The 17765-nt window shown below is 47.1% G+C and overlaps 5 protein-coding genes across 5 annotated transcripts; 2 read left to right on the top strand and 3 right to left on the bottom strand.

Annotated features, from left to right (window-relative positions):
• Positions 1–6411: 6411 nt before the first annotated feature.
• On the top strand, positions 6412–6661 carry PHALS_07007 (uncharacterized protein; the record flags this gene model as incomplete). The annotated part of the gene is made up of 2 exons (XM_024720402.1): positions 6412–6443; positions 6478–6661. The coding sequence occupies 2 exons, from the start codon at positions 6412–6414 to the stop codon at positions 6659–6661; spliced, it is 216 nt and encodes a 71-aa protein (XP_024585604.1).
• A 495-nt stretch (positions 6662–7156) lies between these two features.
• On the bottom strand, positions 7157–7548 carry PHALS_07006 (uncharacterized protein; the record flags this gene model as incomplete). Its single annotated transcript, XM_024720400.1, has 2 exons — positions 7157–7387; positions 7459–7548. The coding sequence occupies 2 exons, from the start codon at positions 7546–7548 to the stop codon at positions 7157–7159; spliced, it is 321 nt and encodes a 106-aa protein (XP_024585603.1).
• Positions 7549–8680: 1132 nt separating this feature from the next.
• On the bottom strand, positions 8681–8904 carry PHALS_07005 (uncharacterized protein; the record flags this gene model as incomplete). Its single annotated transcript, XM_024720399.1, has 2 exons — positions 8681–8709; positions 8763–8904. The coding sequence occupies 2 exons, from the start codon at positions 8902–8904 to the stop codon at positions 8681–8683; spliced, it is 171 nt and encodes a 56-aa protein (XP_024585602.1).
• Positions 8905–10078: 1174 nt separating this feature from the next.
• On the top strand, positions 10079–10745 carry PHALS_07004 (uncharacterized protein; the record flags this gene model as incomplete). Its single annotated transcript, XM_024720398.1, has 4 exons — positions 10079–10125; positions 10157–10231; positions 10356–10546; positions 10594–10745. 4 exons carry the CDS (start codon positions 10079–10081, stop codon positions 10743–10745), a joined length of 465 nt encoding a protein of 154 aa, XP_024585601.1.
• A 308-nt stretch (positions 10746–11053) lies between these two features.
• On the bottom strand, positions 11054–11506 carry PHALS_07003 (hypothetical protein L915_06216; the record flags this gene model as incomplete). The annotated part of the gene is made up of 1 exon (XM_024720397.1): positions 11054–11506. The coding sequence occupies one exon, from the start codon at positions 11504–11506 to the stop codon at positions 11054–11056; it is 453 nt and encodes a 150-aa protein (XP_024585600.1).
• Positions 11507–17765: the final 6259 nt, after the last annotated feature.

Here is a 17765-nt window from a genome sequence, read left to right as displayed (position 1 = left end):
GACCTTCTCTTTGCGAAGACGGCGGTCGATAATAGCGTCCAGCAGTAGGTCCTCGAGACTTCCTAGAAGTGGTCTGCGACCACCACCTTTTAGCCGCTTTTGGCATGGTTGAGCACTCAAAATTTCGTCTCTGTTGTGCCACCACTTTCGAAATGTGGCAGAATCAACACTCCACCCTTTCTTGCGAAAGTGAGGCGCCGCGCGACTCGGCACACCACCACCTTGCTTGCCGATCCACTTGATCGACTTCTGCTTCTTTCCGAGCTCAATTGCTTGACGCATGGTCGATTTCAAAATAACAGCCAAATGCTAAGGTGTTTACAGCGGCCTTTTATTTGAAGAAGTCTACTAATCGAAGCGGTCTTTTATTTCTAGAACATTGTCGAAAATACGATGGGGGCTTGTAATAGTAGAAGGTCTTCTATTCGTAAAAATCCGTTAGTAGCGCATATTAATTCGGCTATTTAATTAGGAAAACCTAAGGTTTAAGATATTGGCGGTTCTGCCGCAATAAAGCAGATAAATTTTGCGCGGAAGAGTGTATTTGCCTTTATTAAATTTTTTCGTACTCTTGGAGGTAGCGGATTGCGATCCGCTACACTCTAACTGGTTCGGTATAGAAGATAAGGTCGGTGACCTTAGTGACCTTCCTCTACGCAACGAGCTACGGTAGCCCCACTGCACAAACAATGAGCAAAAAGAGCGCGCAAGGGCCGCACTACAAACGTTTTCGACCTCTGAGATCACCCTTACTCAGGAATACTGTCTGTATTTCAAGCATCGTTTGTTTCGTTAATCTGTTTCTCTATCGGGACAATAACTCATTCTAAATTTTGGCTTCCGTGCCTAAGAATTTCTTTCTCAACTCGCATACTGGGCTAAGATGCTGCGTCGCCTTACCCATCTTAAAGCTTATTAATGTCAACTTTGGTGAGGCATAAAATCGGGCTGGAACGTCGTCTGGTGCCTGACTTTGCGTTTATAAAGTACGAGGTGAACGGGTGCCCAGCAGCATTTGACATACCTTTTAAAGAGTTAAAATTACGGCCGTGTCATGAGAAAGAATTGCGCTATAATGGTGCGAGTAGCCAACCAAGCCAGGAACTCTACCTAACCTTCTCTAAGGGCAGATATTCTGGCCAATGTAAAATGGTCTGGATCTTTGCGGGCCCTTCGCACGAACCCAAATCCCCGATAAGGAAATTTGTTGGCTCCGACTGCACACTTTCTACATCAGTCAGCAACTTTTACAAACACCTCGAACACTGTTCGCAAATGTTACATGGTGCTGTCCACTCCCAGCTTCCCACTCTGCACGACTATATATATCGTCAAAATTGGTTGTGCATGAACACGATGCGGTCCAAACAGCTACGTTTCGACCAGAATGATTTTTGCTGGTGCGTTAGATAGCTTCCGTGGCATCATTAGCCTCTTTCACGGCGTTTCGCCGTAAAACCTTGCCACAATGAAAGCTCAATCTTCGTACTATATCGGCATCCGATAATTAGCATACATTAGGCTGAAAGCACTGATCAAAGTAAAACGGATCATGCTATTAGGTAGCACAAACCTTTCAAGAAATCGGCGTTCACGCCATTGTGATCGCAGCACTTATCGTGTTACAAGCAAAGTTCTCCCTGTGCTGTGGGACCTTTCAGATATAAATGTCGGTACGAAGTTTCTCTTTCCCATGCGAAATTTGATTTTAGAAACATGTCATTTTTTTGCATTCTCTAGTCCAGAGAACCACTCATGGTGGGCCTCTAATCATCCTGCCGTAATATTAAAACGATCCCGTAGAAATATTGACAGTAGCTGGCTTACTTCACAAAATCGCTGACCGGCGAGTGCCTAATGACGGTATTTTTCATGGCAAATGATGGGCTCAGCTCGTCCTTCGGTAACACCCGTACACTTTTGGTGACATCACCGTCTTGCAATGTTTTGCAGACATGCTCCGGATGATTTCGTCAAGCACAATATATTATTTTGCTAGGTGTAGCGAGGATAGGATTATCATTTCTAATACCCTACTGGCTCCACACTTTAATCCTGAGTAAATAATTTCTCTTGCCACAAATCCGTGTAGCCTCACTGACAGACGCGGTGGGTGCGTTACATGACAATGCTGAATCATACAGACTAATACATCACGACAAAATAATTTGCCTTTGATCACGGTAGAATTTTCTACTTGCAATTTACAGTTGCTCATCTCCACTAGGCCTGGCGCAGGAGTCCACATCACACAATCTCCCACAGGCTCTGGCAAAAGCGACCGCAAAACATAGTTGCTCTTACTCTTTAGTACAGTTCTGGTTTAGAAAGCACCAGCATACAGCCATTTCAGACGCCCCACCAAATATACACAGGCCTTGTCGCTCACTCCTGTCTCGGCAGAATTCACACAAGATGGCGCAATCTACAATCGTTACTTCGTTTTATATCCTCAGGCCGTATTTGACTACCAATTCACCGACTCAAGGCGCCCAGGAAAATTGTTGCTCATCAACTCGGATAAATCATATCAGTTTCGAAACTATCGCGACTTCGTACCCGTGCTAAAAGCGATTCTGCTTTACAGAAGAGGTAGGATCACGACTACCCAAACTACCCACTTGAAAAAAGTGCATAACAATCAGTCAAACTATGGCTCATGATATAAACGCTAAGACAAGATCGTAATTTGAACCCAGCAAGGCTCTAAGTCATCAAAATACTAAAACTTTACGCTGAATTTCATACCTGAATTTGGTATCTCCAAGATATTTTTTTAATAGTCGCACCCCACACCCAAACTGTTCGACGACACTAATCCCATCAGGATTTTTCACGAGAGCTTGTTAGCCAACCCTGCGCGAGGGCTTGACCTTTCAAACAAGTCAACCGAAAGAGAAGGGGACTCGCAGATGTATAAAAGTGCCACTGATGTCGTATCTGCGAGCAATAAGTAGTTGATCGGTAGCTGAGAGATTTTCATTTTTCTTCTTAGTGTGTCTGAGGCTGCGCTTGTAGGACATCTACCATCCGTACCCCGACCGGCCCTGCGATACAGAAAATATACTCCACTTGTATTGCAGTTTACACCAATTTTGTAAATATAGGATAAGTTGGTTGAAGAAGGTCTGGTCGTGAGCAGCGGCTATCCCACAAAGGTGACATCAGATCTGCCGTCACCACGATGATAAATGCTCGCAAACCATGTACATAGCGCTCTAACACCAGCATTCTTGGCGGAGATTCAAGACTTTCGAACGCACCCGAAATACCTGATCAGGTTTACAAACACCCGCAACACAAATCGCCTTTACGCTTCGCAATGCATCTTCTATAGATACTACGTAAGTGTCTCTTATCTCTTGCGGCCTCCTAATTTCAAATCGCTGCGGACTGCACTGTTGCTGTATCTTAATCACGACCGATATCCATATCATATAAACGTCGCTTATCCCAAAAAATATTTTCTCCGTCTTCGTCACGAAAGAGCTAAACACTCAGCATTAGCAGCTCATGATGGCAGTAATTTTATGTTCCCGCCGACGTCTGTAATGCAAGATTTCTAAAGATGTATTGACAGCATATTCGAATAGCTAGTGAGTGCATCCAGACAAGCACTTACGCTTTTAGGGTCGTGGGGTTGACTGCAAATGCTACCAAATGCAGCGGGGACGCGGTTTGAGCTGCTCATGTGCTTTCAGTATATGATTTATCAAACGCACAAAGGTTTATTTGTGCGCTCCCACCAGGAGAGTCTCTACCGTGGCTAGTAATCGTGCTAGCTCTGCTATCTAAGAGTACATAGATTTAGTCTCTAATGCTACTTACACTGACACTCGACATACACGTTTTAGTACATCCAGGGATGAATCTGTTTTTGTTTTCGAGCGTGCGGTAACTGTATCACGAATCTCTTCTCTTTGTATTTCAATGACCCCATAAATACCAAGACTTCGGTAAAAATCTTTACTATCACAGCAATGGTTTAGCAAATTTCGTACAATTGTGCAGCATTGAATTTATCTGAAAGGAGTACGTAAACAAAATATCGGTATTTTGTTCGTTCTTGTCGTCGAGTTGGTGCCAACCAAACACTTTCTTTGAGAGTCAATGTTTGCGAACGCTGAATGTAAAAACTACTTTTTAAAAGTTATGCAGTCATGCAGTAGTGCCCTTCGCTGTTCTAGACAACTGGTTTGCTCGTCACAGACACATAAAATATGAATGAACAACACCGTTTACTGCACGCAATGTTGCCGACTCAATGGAAAAGTCACACTGCGACGAGAACACACAATTTTCGAAAGCACCAGGAACTCGAAGGTGTACTTGCGACTCAAATACCTTAGAGGGTTGCTCTGGAGCCCCTGATACAGAGTTTTTACTTTCTTCCACCGATAGAACTCTGAAATTCACGACACGTGGTCGCTCTTCCGAGCTACACTTGAGCGAAACCCGACTCACAGCCGCTTCTGCACCACGAGCCTTGCTCGAAGATCTTCGCACTATCGTCGGTAACTACCCACGTATCCACTAGCTGACGCAGCTTCAGCTAGCACCAAAGATGCTTCTGCTTTCAGAGGTTGGAGCGTGATATAACAATTGGTTGATCGAAGGGAATTGTGTGGCACTCAATGTCTTCGACTTCCAGTTTACGGCTATTTGTGTTCCGGACAGGCTATACAGAGGATGAATTTGTATATATAAGCCGTGTCCAAAACCAAAAATCTCCTCACGCCATTCGGCTTTCAAAGCATTCTAATAGTTACGAGATTCTTCGACAGCCCTACTGTGTGACGCATAGATAAGATATTGTACTTGGTATATCTAACCCCTTCCCATAGCTTCTACGTTTGACAATAACGGAGTTGAACGACGTTTGGAAATCAATTAGAACTTTTTGTGGCTTACCGGATTCCAGCACGAAAAAGCCAACTTTCATCAGACTGTGCTGTGAGCCTTTTAATTTTTGAGAAAGAATGCTCCCTTTAAAATAAGTATTATTGATCTCAAACTCTACGCGTTACAAGAAAGCCCGGCTCGTTCTCGATTCAAGCCGCCTTATGCAAAATGAGACTTGAATTTGATTTATCTCCGTCTGAAAGCTCGACACTTTGTGCCTCTTTGCCAAGATAAAGGAGACGCGCAGGTCGTGAGCTTTTCGCGCTTCCGCAACTGTAACAACTGTGTAAAACGCTTATTTTCAGCAACCAATAAATTACATACTCAGTTCGGTTGATAGTTTCGCCTCTGGTGCATCACAGAGCCTCTACCTTTTGGAAATCGGAAGGTGGCTCAATATATTCAATCTTTTTCAGAAAAGCTGGTTTGTGTACGGAAAGTTTAGGTTTCGAGCTACAACTGTACTAAGGTCTTGCTTAAAATGTTGTCTGTCACCGACCCTTTAGCGAATCAATTTAAATAGAGGCACCCTTAGCTGTTGGATATCGTTCAGCAAAAACTTATACTGTCACCGGTGTATATAAGCAACGACCACACGTGATTTATCTGATTAGGTTGTGCAAAGATCTTCGACACATGGTGCTTGAGTTATTCACGCTGCGACGGCCTCAATTAATGCGTTAGTGCCCAGTACTCTGCGCGACCACTTAGCTTGAAAAAGCTAGCATGACTCGCTGTCAATTGGTCTGAATCAGGGTCGACTCCATGGCCACATCAACCTCCTGGTGAGATTCTCTCGATGTTTGTCTTCACGAAAATCAATGCTCAACAAAAGCAGTCTTGTTTTTAGAGCTTCACATGAGTTGATAAAACTCCGACTGATATCTCATGTAATTTTTTTGGAATTTTTCACCAGCGCATTTTCTTTTTCGCTTATGCTTCCGGTAGAGTTGTAAGCACATCCGGGCCGAGGATCACCAGGTGTTTGTCTTCAAGACCAAACAAAACCAGAAGCTCCATTGGTGTAACGAGCCAAGTAATTTCTCCGTTACTTGAGTAATCTATAGTGCAGAGATATAATGACTGAGTCTTAGGTATGTGAAAAATTCAATCTAGACTTTTTTAGGACCAGAACAAAAGCCCTGGCCGCTTAAATACACGTCATCGACAAATTGGCAAATAATGGGTCGGGCTCCCCAATTTATGCTAATAGGATGATTTGTGTGCTAATGCACTTGATCTACCAACTTATTTAATAATTGGACCCATTACATCAGCCCCCCCTCTTAAAGTTGCGCTTCCGCAGCATAAGCACGGACGGAGATAATCGGAGAAGATAAGTGGAGCGACAGCGACGACAGTGCTCACGACGCCGTGGCACTGGTGCCCAGCTGGTGAGAGCTCGCGCTTGGCAAGAAGCAATCGCAGCGATCTGTAACCTTGATCGGCAACGTGGGAGAAGACTGGAGCTGGTGTCGTCGTCGAGGCTTGTGGTGGGTTTCTTGCGGGATGGCTGCTGAGGCGACGCTACAAACATTACAGTGCGCTTCACGCGCTGATGGCTCAAGTTTTTAGAAGTGTAGTCTGGGTGCGCAACACTGTTGGCTCCCAAGTGCTGCGCGGGAGTTCGAGTCCCACTGAGGCTTCTCGGCAGACGTACGTTTACCAGCAATTTTTATACGGGGGGACCGCTTCGTGTGGAGCAGACCAGTACCAGGATGAGCGGTGGAACATTCACTCATGGCACTGGAAAATTTGAGAGACACGCCAGCCGCTTGAGACTTTGAGCGCCAGCATCACTTGAAGCTTTACTCAGGCGATTAAGCGATGTGTTGTGATGAGGACTGCGAACTCGGAGCACGGGCATCCTGCGAGCTTGGACAACTACAAGCGACAGGGAAATGAGAGACAGGTTAAGACTGCTGGAAATTTGCAAGTTGCTCACTCGTCGTTGACTCGCTCACTCACTCACTCACTCACTCATTCATTTTTTCGCTCGGCTCACTTATCAAGAGGTTCAGTGGTACATCGGCGAATTCACGTACAGATGGTCATCGGTTCAATCCTAGAGTCGACTACAAGTTTCTTCTTAGTCACTACGGTGGACATCTCCGCGCGCACACAGAGACGACCCACCTTCTTTATTCACGCGATGGGACGTGAGTGTCGTCTTGTTCTCGTTCATCATATCTGGGATGTCTACCGTTAAGCGGCTGTGTGGCTTCAAAATTTCTTGTTTCGGGGAGAGACCCAGTCAACGCACGCGATAGTGTCCTTCCTTGTTTTGCAGGGTGTGGCAATTCAGTTTGTGCAGCGCGAGAACTACGGCACTGGAGTAGGTCGTGATCAACGATTCGCTCAACGATCCAGCGCCTGAAGCGTCGACCAAAGGTAGAAGTCCATCGCGCTGGAATGTCACCGTGCTGCTCGGGGACATACCATCGTCAGGGATCTCGATCGGATGGTACTTCTTCAATCGTCCGGCCTAGAATGTCGGTGGTAGCCCTAGTGTTTAAAGGATGCCGAACGTTTAGGCGTCACCATAACCGTCGTTACCGTAAACGGTCCAATAAAGCGTGATGCGAGCTTTCTCGCGCCGAGACCGGTAGCTGCAGCGTCTCGAATACCAGCAGTCGACACGAACATTGTCGTAAGCGTGTGTTTATGTGCTTGCGGGGTAGTCCTGTCGGCATTTTATTTCTGCTTATTCACCGCGTCCTACAGTGCATCTATAACATATCGCGTGACTGCTTGGCGTAGTAGGACGAAGTCAGAGACGGCAGCGGAGTCGAATCTGTCGCGCCGGTTGCCTCCGCGCGTGGTTAACAGCATCGGGGATAATCAAGTTTCGATTTGTCTTTGGCCTGGGAACTTGTCACAGCGTTAACCGATACGACTTCTGGGGATACACCCGAGAAGTCATTAGCAACCAGTGCTCGTACAAGTTGATCAGGCTCCGACGAAGTCACTTGCGGCGCGGGAGCTGGAGTAGGCGGCGTGGCGTTAGCTTCTCTCCTACCTAGAGTGAATAATCGCGGCACTTTGGGGTAGCCTGGAGCGAGAAGAGCAGGAACGCGCGGGTGCCGCGCGCTGCCGACGATGAAAGGCGTCAACCCGGTCGACGCGTGTACCGCGTTGTTCATTGCAAACTCGGCGAGAGGCAGGATCGAGCTCCAACTGAGGAATGATGTTGTATATTTCTTAAGCACGCCTCCGGGGACATGGAAACGCGGTTTTTCTGACCAGCCGTTACCAAGTGAGCTGCTATGGGCACTAACAACCTCGAGCCAAGGATCTTGAAGAGCACCAACCAGAAGGCCGACGTGAAGCGCGGATCCCGGTCGGAGACAATGGATTTAAGGAGACCATGATGACGGAAGACGGCATTAATGAAGTGCGCCGGAGTGTTAGTCGCGGCGATCTTATCCGACACCGGAATTAGATGATCATCTTGCTGATGCGGTCGACAAACACCAAGAAACCTGAAAATTCGTGTTCAGAGGTTGATAGACCAAAGATAAAGTCCATCAACACCGAGCGCCAGACCTCGGTGGCCAATGGAAGAGATCGCACAGAAGCCTGTGACGACGACATAGGCTTCACACGCTGGCAAATCTCGCATATGCGCACCCAATTTCGTACCCATTTGTAAAGATGGGGCCAAAAGAAGTCGCGAGACAAGGCGGCTAAGGTCTTCTCTCGATCGAGATGAGCGCCCAGCGGGGCATCGTGTCACTCGTGATGATTCGTTGGTACAGGTCGGGGTCATTGGGCACGTTTACTCGGGAAGAATCGAAGCTGTTGATGCTGTAGGTTAGCAGACCATCGTCAAGACAATTACGATGAATCTAGTTCCGTACGGATTGAGAGAACTTCCCAGCGTATCGACGTTGGGAGAGCGAAGATGCTCAAGAATACTGGAGTACGTCGAATCGTGTCCGTAAGCAGGACGGACTCGTCGCGAAGTGACAATTCCTGAGAACACTCGTCAGGTTCGCGCATGACGCCTCGCACGCAGCACACTCGTCTACACCGCCTTCGTCGAGCATCGCTTGTCAATCCAGCGAGCCACGTGGGTCGTAGTCGGGACACCAAGACATAGCGGCGGTGAAAAACTTGTTCTTGCTCAGCTTATAGAGGACGACGAAGTTGTGCTCAGAGACGAATGACAACCAGCGGACCATTCGCTGGGAGATATGTGGACTCTTCAATGCTGACCTCAGCAAACCATGATCAGTGTACAGCAAAGGTTTTCTTACCCAGTAAGTACACTTTGAACTTGATCGGAGCGTAGCGCACTGCGAGAAGCCGAAAACGAGCTTATCCGGCATTATTCTTCGTGTACTTGTGGAGATAATTGGCGAGGCCCAGCCACAGACGTAGCTCAGTGGGGATCTGTGGCGTTGGCCATGCGCGTATCAAAGACACCTTTTCGGGTCAGCACGAACAACGCATCGGGATTCCCGGCGCGCAGAAGATGCGCTTTTTCAAATTCGCGTTCAGCTTTTTCTCGTGCATCACTTGGAAGACTCGCCGCGGGTGTTGTAAATAAGCCTCTAGAGCGCTGGGGACTTCCTCAGCGTGACTGTGTACCAAGATACCGTCGAAGTAACCCAGAGCAAAATGATAAAGCGGACGCAGCACATGGGGGACCATGCTATTAATGTGGCAAGAGCATTCTTCAGACCTTGCGGCATGACGAGTCCTCCCAAAGCATTCGGATAAATCGTTCGACATCATAAGGATTCGATAGAACCCATCGATCAAGTCGATGGCGCTGTGGATCACGCTATCCGACATGGCGTCGAGCATCATGTTCTTCCGAGGACTCGGCGTCTGTGCAGGAATGATAGCGTCATTCTGTTTGTAGAAGACGTGGTCGATGCGCCACCCGTGGTTTTCTTCACGCAGAACGTCCGGTTGGAGTGTGGCGATGTGCTCTCATGCACATGAACCGCCTCGCAGCGGCTCTCAAAGAAGTCGTTAATGGCTTTGACTTGATCCCACAGCAGTGGCCACTGCCGCGTCACGGAGTTGTTTGAGCAGGCCACGAGATCAATCTCGTGGCGTATCCCTCGGTCAGCCGAGAGCTGGGCTGGGATCTCATCCAGGAAAATATCTTCGTATTCTTGGACCGTCTCGTAGACTGGGCTGCCAAAGACGCGTAGCGCTTCCCATGATTGCGCTGCAAAGCGCGCCTCGTGGGCCGCTCTCTTTGGGCGAGTGAAATCGATCAACGTCGGTGATCAGGCAGACCTGTCCGACTGTGCCGTCCTCGATATCGCGAAGAAGTTCTTCTAGGAACGGCCTGTAAGTCGGGCGATCGACTGTGCGTTTTGCGGTGGACTTGCAAGTTTCATCGCTCATTGGCGACCGGCCGTGCATTCCGTACACTCAAGCACGAAGACTGACTCCGTTGGTTGACAGTCACTTGGCACGAACTCTCGACGTAGACTCAGTCGACGTCGCTTGGATTTCTTTGCTCACCGCCTTAAGTGCAAACTCGAGGATGATGATTCGCTCTCGCTGGACAAGGTCGCAGCCCTACCTCAGGGGGAGCGCCAACTGCTCGACCACTGGCTCAATCGATATGAGCCCATGCTCGACCGTCAACGGGTTATTGAGCGGGAGCCGCTGCTCGACCGTCAATTAATCTCTGGCCTTGCATCGCTACGAGGGTTCATCGTGTAGAAGCCCGTGCAGAGAGGGCCATCGCTCGCTCTGTGCACAACATGCGTGGTAGATCGATCATTCACGACGGTAACGTGAGGCCATTTCTTCTGGGTGACCAGGAGGTTGGTGAACACCGCGCTCACGTCAAAGTCACTGCGACGTTTGACTGACCGGGCCAAACGGTCAATCTCTAGTTGGTAACGAGACAGCCACGGCGTACCCAGGATGCAGTTGAACGCGTAGTTCATCTCGATCGAGAGAAATTCGTCATCGCTTCAGAGTTCGTCGAACCTATATGGTAATATCACCTCACGTCGCGCGACGCGGCGGATCGGCTAACTTAAGGCTGTCGATGATCAGACTTGAGTCATTCTGCGTGGTGTCGGCATTGAAGTGTGCATTCAGCACGGGAGGGCTAGGGGGTGAGTTGCCACCGGGAGACCCGGACTTCCATTCCAGCCAGTAAAGCGCCACTCACCTACTGACCCAGACCGAATTTTGGCTGGTCGGCAGATACAGGCTCGGCATCAGCATGCGCAAGCACTGCCGCTAACGCTGGTGCGCGGTGATCGACCTTCCGTCGACAGAAGCAGTTTAAGGATCGACCGCCTCGACCACTGTTACGATGTGCTATGATGTTGGCGGTTGTTTGACGCATCGATGACGTTGATCTCCATTGGCTCAAGCGCAGATTTCCCAGCTTTAGCGGACAGTGCACGTGCATAGAATGTTGCCACCACGTAGTCCTAAGCAACACAAAAGCGAATGCCTCCTCGAGCGTGGAGGGCTTGGCTCGCGTAAGGCAATAGCCCGTCGTTCCTTCGCACATGCCGAACCCAAACACGTGCACCTGGGAGGCCATGACAATGACCTTGGACACAGTATACGACGCGTGGTGACGAGTCTTTTGGACGTGGTCATGCATGGACATCGTATCTTGATGGAGTGCAAGGAAATCCGCCCGAATGTGGAATTCATGCTGAAGCGGCTCAAACGCGAGCCGGAGGTCACCAACTTGCCGAGAGCTGATTCCTTGGCCTTACCGGACAGCGCGACAGGAGGAAGTTGACCTTTGCAGACGGCGCCTCGCTCACTCTTGAAGCGATGGCAATATCGATTACTCAAAACCATCGATTCAGCGAAGGTCGGTCTTTGAAGACCTCGGAGTACATTGACGTCTCTAGTTTAAGCGACGTCATTTTTGAAACTGCGCGAGGAAGTTGACACTCGTCGATTTGCATAGGCGATGTCACGTTCCATAAATTCTTGTGCCGCTAGACGCTGTGGTCGATCGGCGCTAAGCACAGCAGCAACATGACGACCACTCTCCGGACACCACCGCGAGGCGGCGGGAAGCTTCCCACTAGTCCGAGTGAGGTGGGAGCAAGCAGCGTGGTCGAGGTCTTGGCTCGTGTCAAGCTTTGTCATTGGAAGTAATACAAGTGCTATCAGGAGTAACGGGTCAGGTTATCACTTCATTACTCACGTACACTATAGTGTTGAAGAAGCTCGCGATAGAGTGACCAAGTCTTAGGTTTTTCAAGAATCTAACTATTTATTTGAGGACCAGGATAAAGCCCTGGCCGCTCAATTATACGTCATCGATTAATTGGCTGATAATGGATCTGGAACCCCATATGTCAGCCAAAAGAATGATAGCAATACAATGCGCGTTAATCGTATACTGATGCACCTACTTATGTAAGACATTCTACCTACTTATGTAAGACATTCTACCTACCTATGTAATGGACGGACCATAACAATAAGCGTGTCGTGATGACTATGGCAGTAGTAAGTAATATCATATTTTTCGCCTTAACAGATTCTTAGGACTCTGTCATCTATCTGATTGCTGACAGCTGCTCCTTGTATAAAGGGTTGTCGCAACACTTTTCACAGAGCATCTTTAACTCGATATTTCACGTAAGACCTTACAGATCATTGATTTAAAAAAGCTACTTGCACGCGAGGCCACGATTGACTGAAGTCCCAAATTCTTTTGAGTACTATATCGAAAGGGCTGAATGTTAGCACTGATTGAAATCAGCTCAAATTGGCGACAATGTGAACGTTCTACCATCTGCGATAGTATTACCCACCTTAATGTATTGTGTGAGGCTAGCAACCCACGTGTCCGCAGTATCAGCATGTGGTCAGACCAGGCATGAACGGTGGTGTGCGGTAAAACTAGTCACTGTTTTCAATCCCATCTGTCTATCTGACATAGATTGTCCGCCTATTGTCAGCCCTTAACTGACCCCTGGATCAAGTGGTTAGTAGCCTGGCCTGAGAGCAAGAGGTACATGATTCGACACTCAAAGGATCGGAATCAAGGAGGCCGAAGATAGGTAACTAAAATGGACGAGCAATCACGCTCCTTGGTGTGATCGCCCTGCCAACCCGCACCCAAATGGGTGTGTGTTAGTTGGGAGGGAGGAGGCTCTACTGACCGGAAAAGGCCCATAGTGTGATGGGGGGGTACGGCATTCGGTTTCAAAATGGTAGCTCATTAAATGGCTCACATGCCCACGTAAGAGTGGAACTGGTCATGGCGGCTGTCTCTCTCGCATACGTGCTACCACCAGCAAGACGCTTGTACTAACTTGCGTGTTCTTCTTATGCAAAAAGCGCATAATTTTATTAGAAATTTAGCATAAACGGGTATAGATCCATGTGTCTTTCCAGATGAATCAAGTTGACAATGCTGATGACACGAGATTGGTCAGGCTTTTACTGTCCTTTTCCTCATTTAAAGTGTTCAGAAATGCGATTGAAGATAAAGAGCGTCGTGCGTCGGATGACACAAGAGGCTCATGCCCAATATTTTGGCCAGCTTGGAAAGCTTAATGAAGAATTGACCATAGATAGTACCAAAGACGCCAACTGGACATGGGGTTAGATATGGTCAGCGCCTGAGCCGTCTTACTTAGCAGCAAGGAGGCAGCTGGCATACATCGCATGCGAATTCTTAGTGTGTTCGTACGATATTTGAGGCTCCAAAGTTAAGATTATAATAGAGATCATCCACTCCACGTCAAGCAATAATATTTTTATTGAATGAATGTAATAAACGCACATATTTATTTTTAGCAAAATTTTATCAATTCTAAATATGTGTCACTCGTGAACTAGATTAGCAAACTTAGCACTGATACTTCAGGGTTCTCACTTCCGCCGCTGGGTGGAGCGCTCGAACCCTGTTGTATACGCACATTCTTTGACTTAAAGAGTGTGCACGGAGATCCCATTGCACCTGATCGCGCTAATAATTAGTCCAACGAACAAGTCGTGAACGTCCATCTCTGTGAGAATGGAGAACAAGATGTTCAAACACCTGCCCCTGAGATAATAAGATCGAAGTCGATGCTAAGTTGGCCTCGATACAATCTTGAATCCGGCGACCGAAGGACCAGGAGCGATATCGCTTGCCTGGAAGTATAACCAGGTATAAGACTGCGCTGGCAAAACACTGTCAAAAACGTTTCATTCGGGAGTCAATGGGAACACAAATGGCACCCACCATGAGGATGCAATGTTGGACGTCTACACATTAAATACAAACCACAAAAAAATCTCCCTTTGGAGAAAGGAAGTTAAATAATGTCCAACAATTCGGTCTTGCTCCAGACGACCACCAGCCTGCCGCGCTTGCGAATTTTAAGCTTAAAGACCGACCGTGCGCGAAAATGGGCACTGACGTGCAGTACTTCGACATTCCCAACGTTGCAAGATTTAAAGCGTGGGTGTTTGTACCGTCTTGCCGACGTGACTGGTGAAGTGTCTAACATTTTACTAAAATTTCAAGTGAAGTTTACTGACATTGACAGCGTAAAACACTGTCTCGTCCTGAATGTGAATCTAGAATATAAATACTTTAGGCGTGACTTGCAAGCCACGAGCCATGGGTTAAAACGTCGAAGTCTTCAGAGTGTCTCTATAGTCGACGATGAAGCTATAAGCTGGTGTTTTCTGTATTGCCTCGGAAATGTATGCAAGAAATCGCTAGATGGCGAGGTCGCAAAAATAGTACTGTTGGTATCAGAGGAGGAGCCGAGCCCCTTATTCGTCATGGATGTATTCATCATTATAAACACTCGCAGAGAGCTACTTTATAGGATCCTACCTATCCTTCCAACTCTTTAATATAAAAAATATCATGACAGTGTGACGAAAGATGCACTAAGCGTGACGTTGAAGGATAAAGAGGTGCGTCATTTAAAGTGGTTAATATAAACTAATCGCAATGTCCGTGTGCTACTGAATAGCGTGATCAGCTGCACTTTGTCCAGTGCTCTCTACCATACTGCATTTAGATAGTTATTGCGGTCTCTCATCGCCATCTTTTAGTGGCGATGAGAGACCGCAATAACTATCTCACTGCAGTATGTACTCTGAGCGGAATTCTCGGTGTGTGACTACTATGCCATTATATATGTCTATCATACTAGCGACGCTTTATCAGTGGTCTGGTGATGCAATTTTTTGACCACATAACGGCTATGCACAAACCTATCTCGTATTCAGTCCGTTATCGTGCAAGGCACGGAAGCTGGATATGGAAAATCGCGCTGAACTCTAGCGAGCCGCCACTGAGTATATGCGCTTGAAAATGCTATTTGTCAATACCGACAAGGATGTCTGTAGCGCTCTTTTTGAATTGCTTCTCTGAGAAGGAGATCCTGCGGACAGCTCCTGCGAAGATGAAGGGGGCTAGTGCCTCTATCCCGAAAGGATTTAAGAAGTGGCCTTGCAAACTGCTTTGCAATAGGCTTTGCTCAAAGAATGAGCCGATGGGAATGATACGCAATTGGGTTTGATTCTCGCAAGATGAAAGCTGATGAGAGGATCTACCCCGTTTATGCAAAGAAGCTACTTGCAATGAAGTATGTCCTCGTCAAGTTTAGGGTGCACTGTTTGCCACTCAGCCGCTTTGTAAGACATGTATAACATGCGTCGTTGTACACAGTTACGACGTCACTACATCGGTCACAGAGAATAGAGATAATTATCCTTCTTTGCCGAAAAATTTTCAAGTCGAAGAATATGCCTGATCGCCTATTTTTGGCGCTGATGCGCGTTCGCGTCACCCGACTATAAGTTGTTGCATGTCGCTATTTTGACGTCACCCATTGACGTCCAAGGGATCTCACGGGAGCCAGCGGTGGGCGGGTCATCATCTGATGGCAATGCTTGATGGACAAGGAACGGACCACTTTTACATTCACAAATGCTTAAGTACAAGAGTTGCTATCAGTTCTGAATATACATAAGAATGTGAGAATCCTTTTCCCTGATACCGTGACCTCCCATGCCCTGACGCACCCTTGGCCTTCATGTCCTGTAAAAAAGTGACAGGGTCCTCCATTACAGGGCGTTTCCCACCGGAAGAAGGTAAGCTAACATGTAGTGAATAGTACCCTTGGTAAGTATGTGTTACAGCAGGAGAGTGGGGTTGTTAACAAGAGAAAGTTGAGGTGATCGTTCGTAGCTCAGCTCCCCCACCGCTTTTTACCCTTAGCCCGCTGGTTCTTTGATTTCATTGGGTCAAGAGATAAACAAAAGCTAGTTAAGCTGGTCGATGTACCTCACATTCACATTTGATCTCGCCGAAAAGACATTTTCTCCATGACTCGATCGCAAAATTGAATACAAGTGATACTTCGAACAGAGGGAGTTTTGACCCTAGGAGACAGCGTTTATAAAACAGAGGATGTCTTCAAGGCGCAAACCAAGAGCCTATAAAAAGTGGTGTTGTTATTTCGTACTGCTATTTATAAAGTTTGTAAATTTATGGACTAGTTGCAGCGAGGTATCGTAGCTCTTTGCGTAGAGAAAGCTGAGATAAGGTCACCGACCTTACGTTGTTTATAAGGACCAGTACGAGTGCAGTGGATCGCAATCCGCTGTCTCCAAGAATATTTAAAACCTTAACCAAGGTAAAGAGACTGTTCCGTTCTTTTAGATGCGGCAGAGCCAATATCTAAAACTTTAGGTTTTCCTGATTAATATAGTAAACCCTAATCAATCTGCATTATTGCTGGCAATCCTGCCACTTTGTTACGGTGTAGCTACACCATTGTGTGATTACACCAACTTGTGTAATTCACACCTACGTACGGTCACGCGACTCGCCCTTTCATACAGGGGTACGTGTAACCCCGTCACAAGGTCTATTTTGATGAACACTATGTACGTACGTTTTTCCCTCGAAGCAAACTGTCTGTTTTCTGATGTGCAGGAAGTGGCTCACATGTAAATCGGACCCCAGCCATTTGAAGTTCCGTAATCTAAATAAATACTGAAATGTCGGTACCTATGAATATTCATTATTATGTAATGAGAGTTTTGTGTTTTACCGTACCAAGGTGTAAAATGAAATACACAGGATCGCAGTACTTAACCCGTTACACTTGGTGTAAGCAGGAAATCCACACGCAATGTGTGTAAGGGCTCCGCCCAGGCGGCAAGCAACTCTAGACGGGCACGGTGTGATGATCTGGGCAAGATATACTAACTTTTTTGCGCTTGAAGTTAAACAATCTGGGCTCCCTAATCCACGCCCAATTTGCTAATGATAAAATAAACATCATCAAAAGTTCCATGGCGGGGCATCGCAGCTTGATGATCTTCTGGGCCGTGTAGGGCGAAGGTATATATTTGGCTCAGAAAGTCACTGCGACCGATCTCTTCGGAAAAAAATTACGCTTTCTCACCGTGGATTGCATTCAGTGTGTCAGTCGAGGAGCCACGCTATTTTCAGAGGCATGTTAAGCCTTCTGACTGATTGCACGGGGGGAGCTTTCGATACAATTATGTTCTGAAAAGCAGCCTCGGTATAGTGTAAAGGTGGAGTCGGATTGGATGATCTGGAGGGGTCACTTTTGCGCAAAGTCTTCAAAAGGTGGGAGCTCCAGTGTGGTCCACATGTTCGTAAATTAAATTAACACAGTGAGTGTTGCCTCACAGTTTTAGTACCCTCTTTTAGTAATACTGTACAGTTCTGCGAAATTCATGTGACACTTTGATGTAAACTGAAGTAGCAGTATTTAAAAGCTTGAGAAGGTGATGTCCCTGCTACACGTGGCTGCTAGCTACACACTAAACAACAAAAGTCGGCTCTAAATTGAGTTATAACCGTTTAGTGAGCTCTAGTATTCCAAGAGTGCATAAAAATTGGAATTGATTAT

The sequence above is a fragment of the Plasmopara halstedii genome, assembly GCF_900000015.1.
Source record: "Plasmopara halstedii genome assembly, contig: Scaffold_3060, whole genome shotgun sequence".
Taxonomy (NCBI): Eukaryota; Oomycota; class Peronosporomycetes; order Peronosporales; family Peronosporaceae; genus Plasmopara; species Plasmopara halstedii.
The sequence above is the reverse complement of the archived record's forward strand: the minus strand, read 5'-3'. Positions and strand labels throughout refer to the sequence as shown.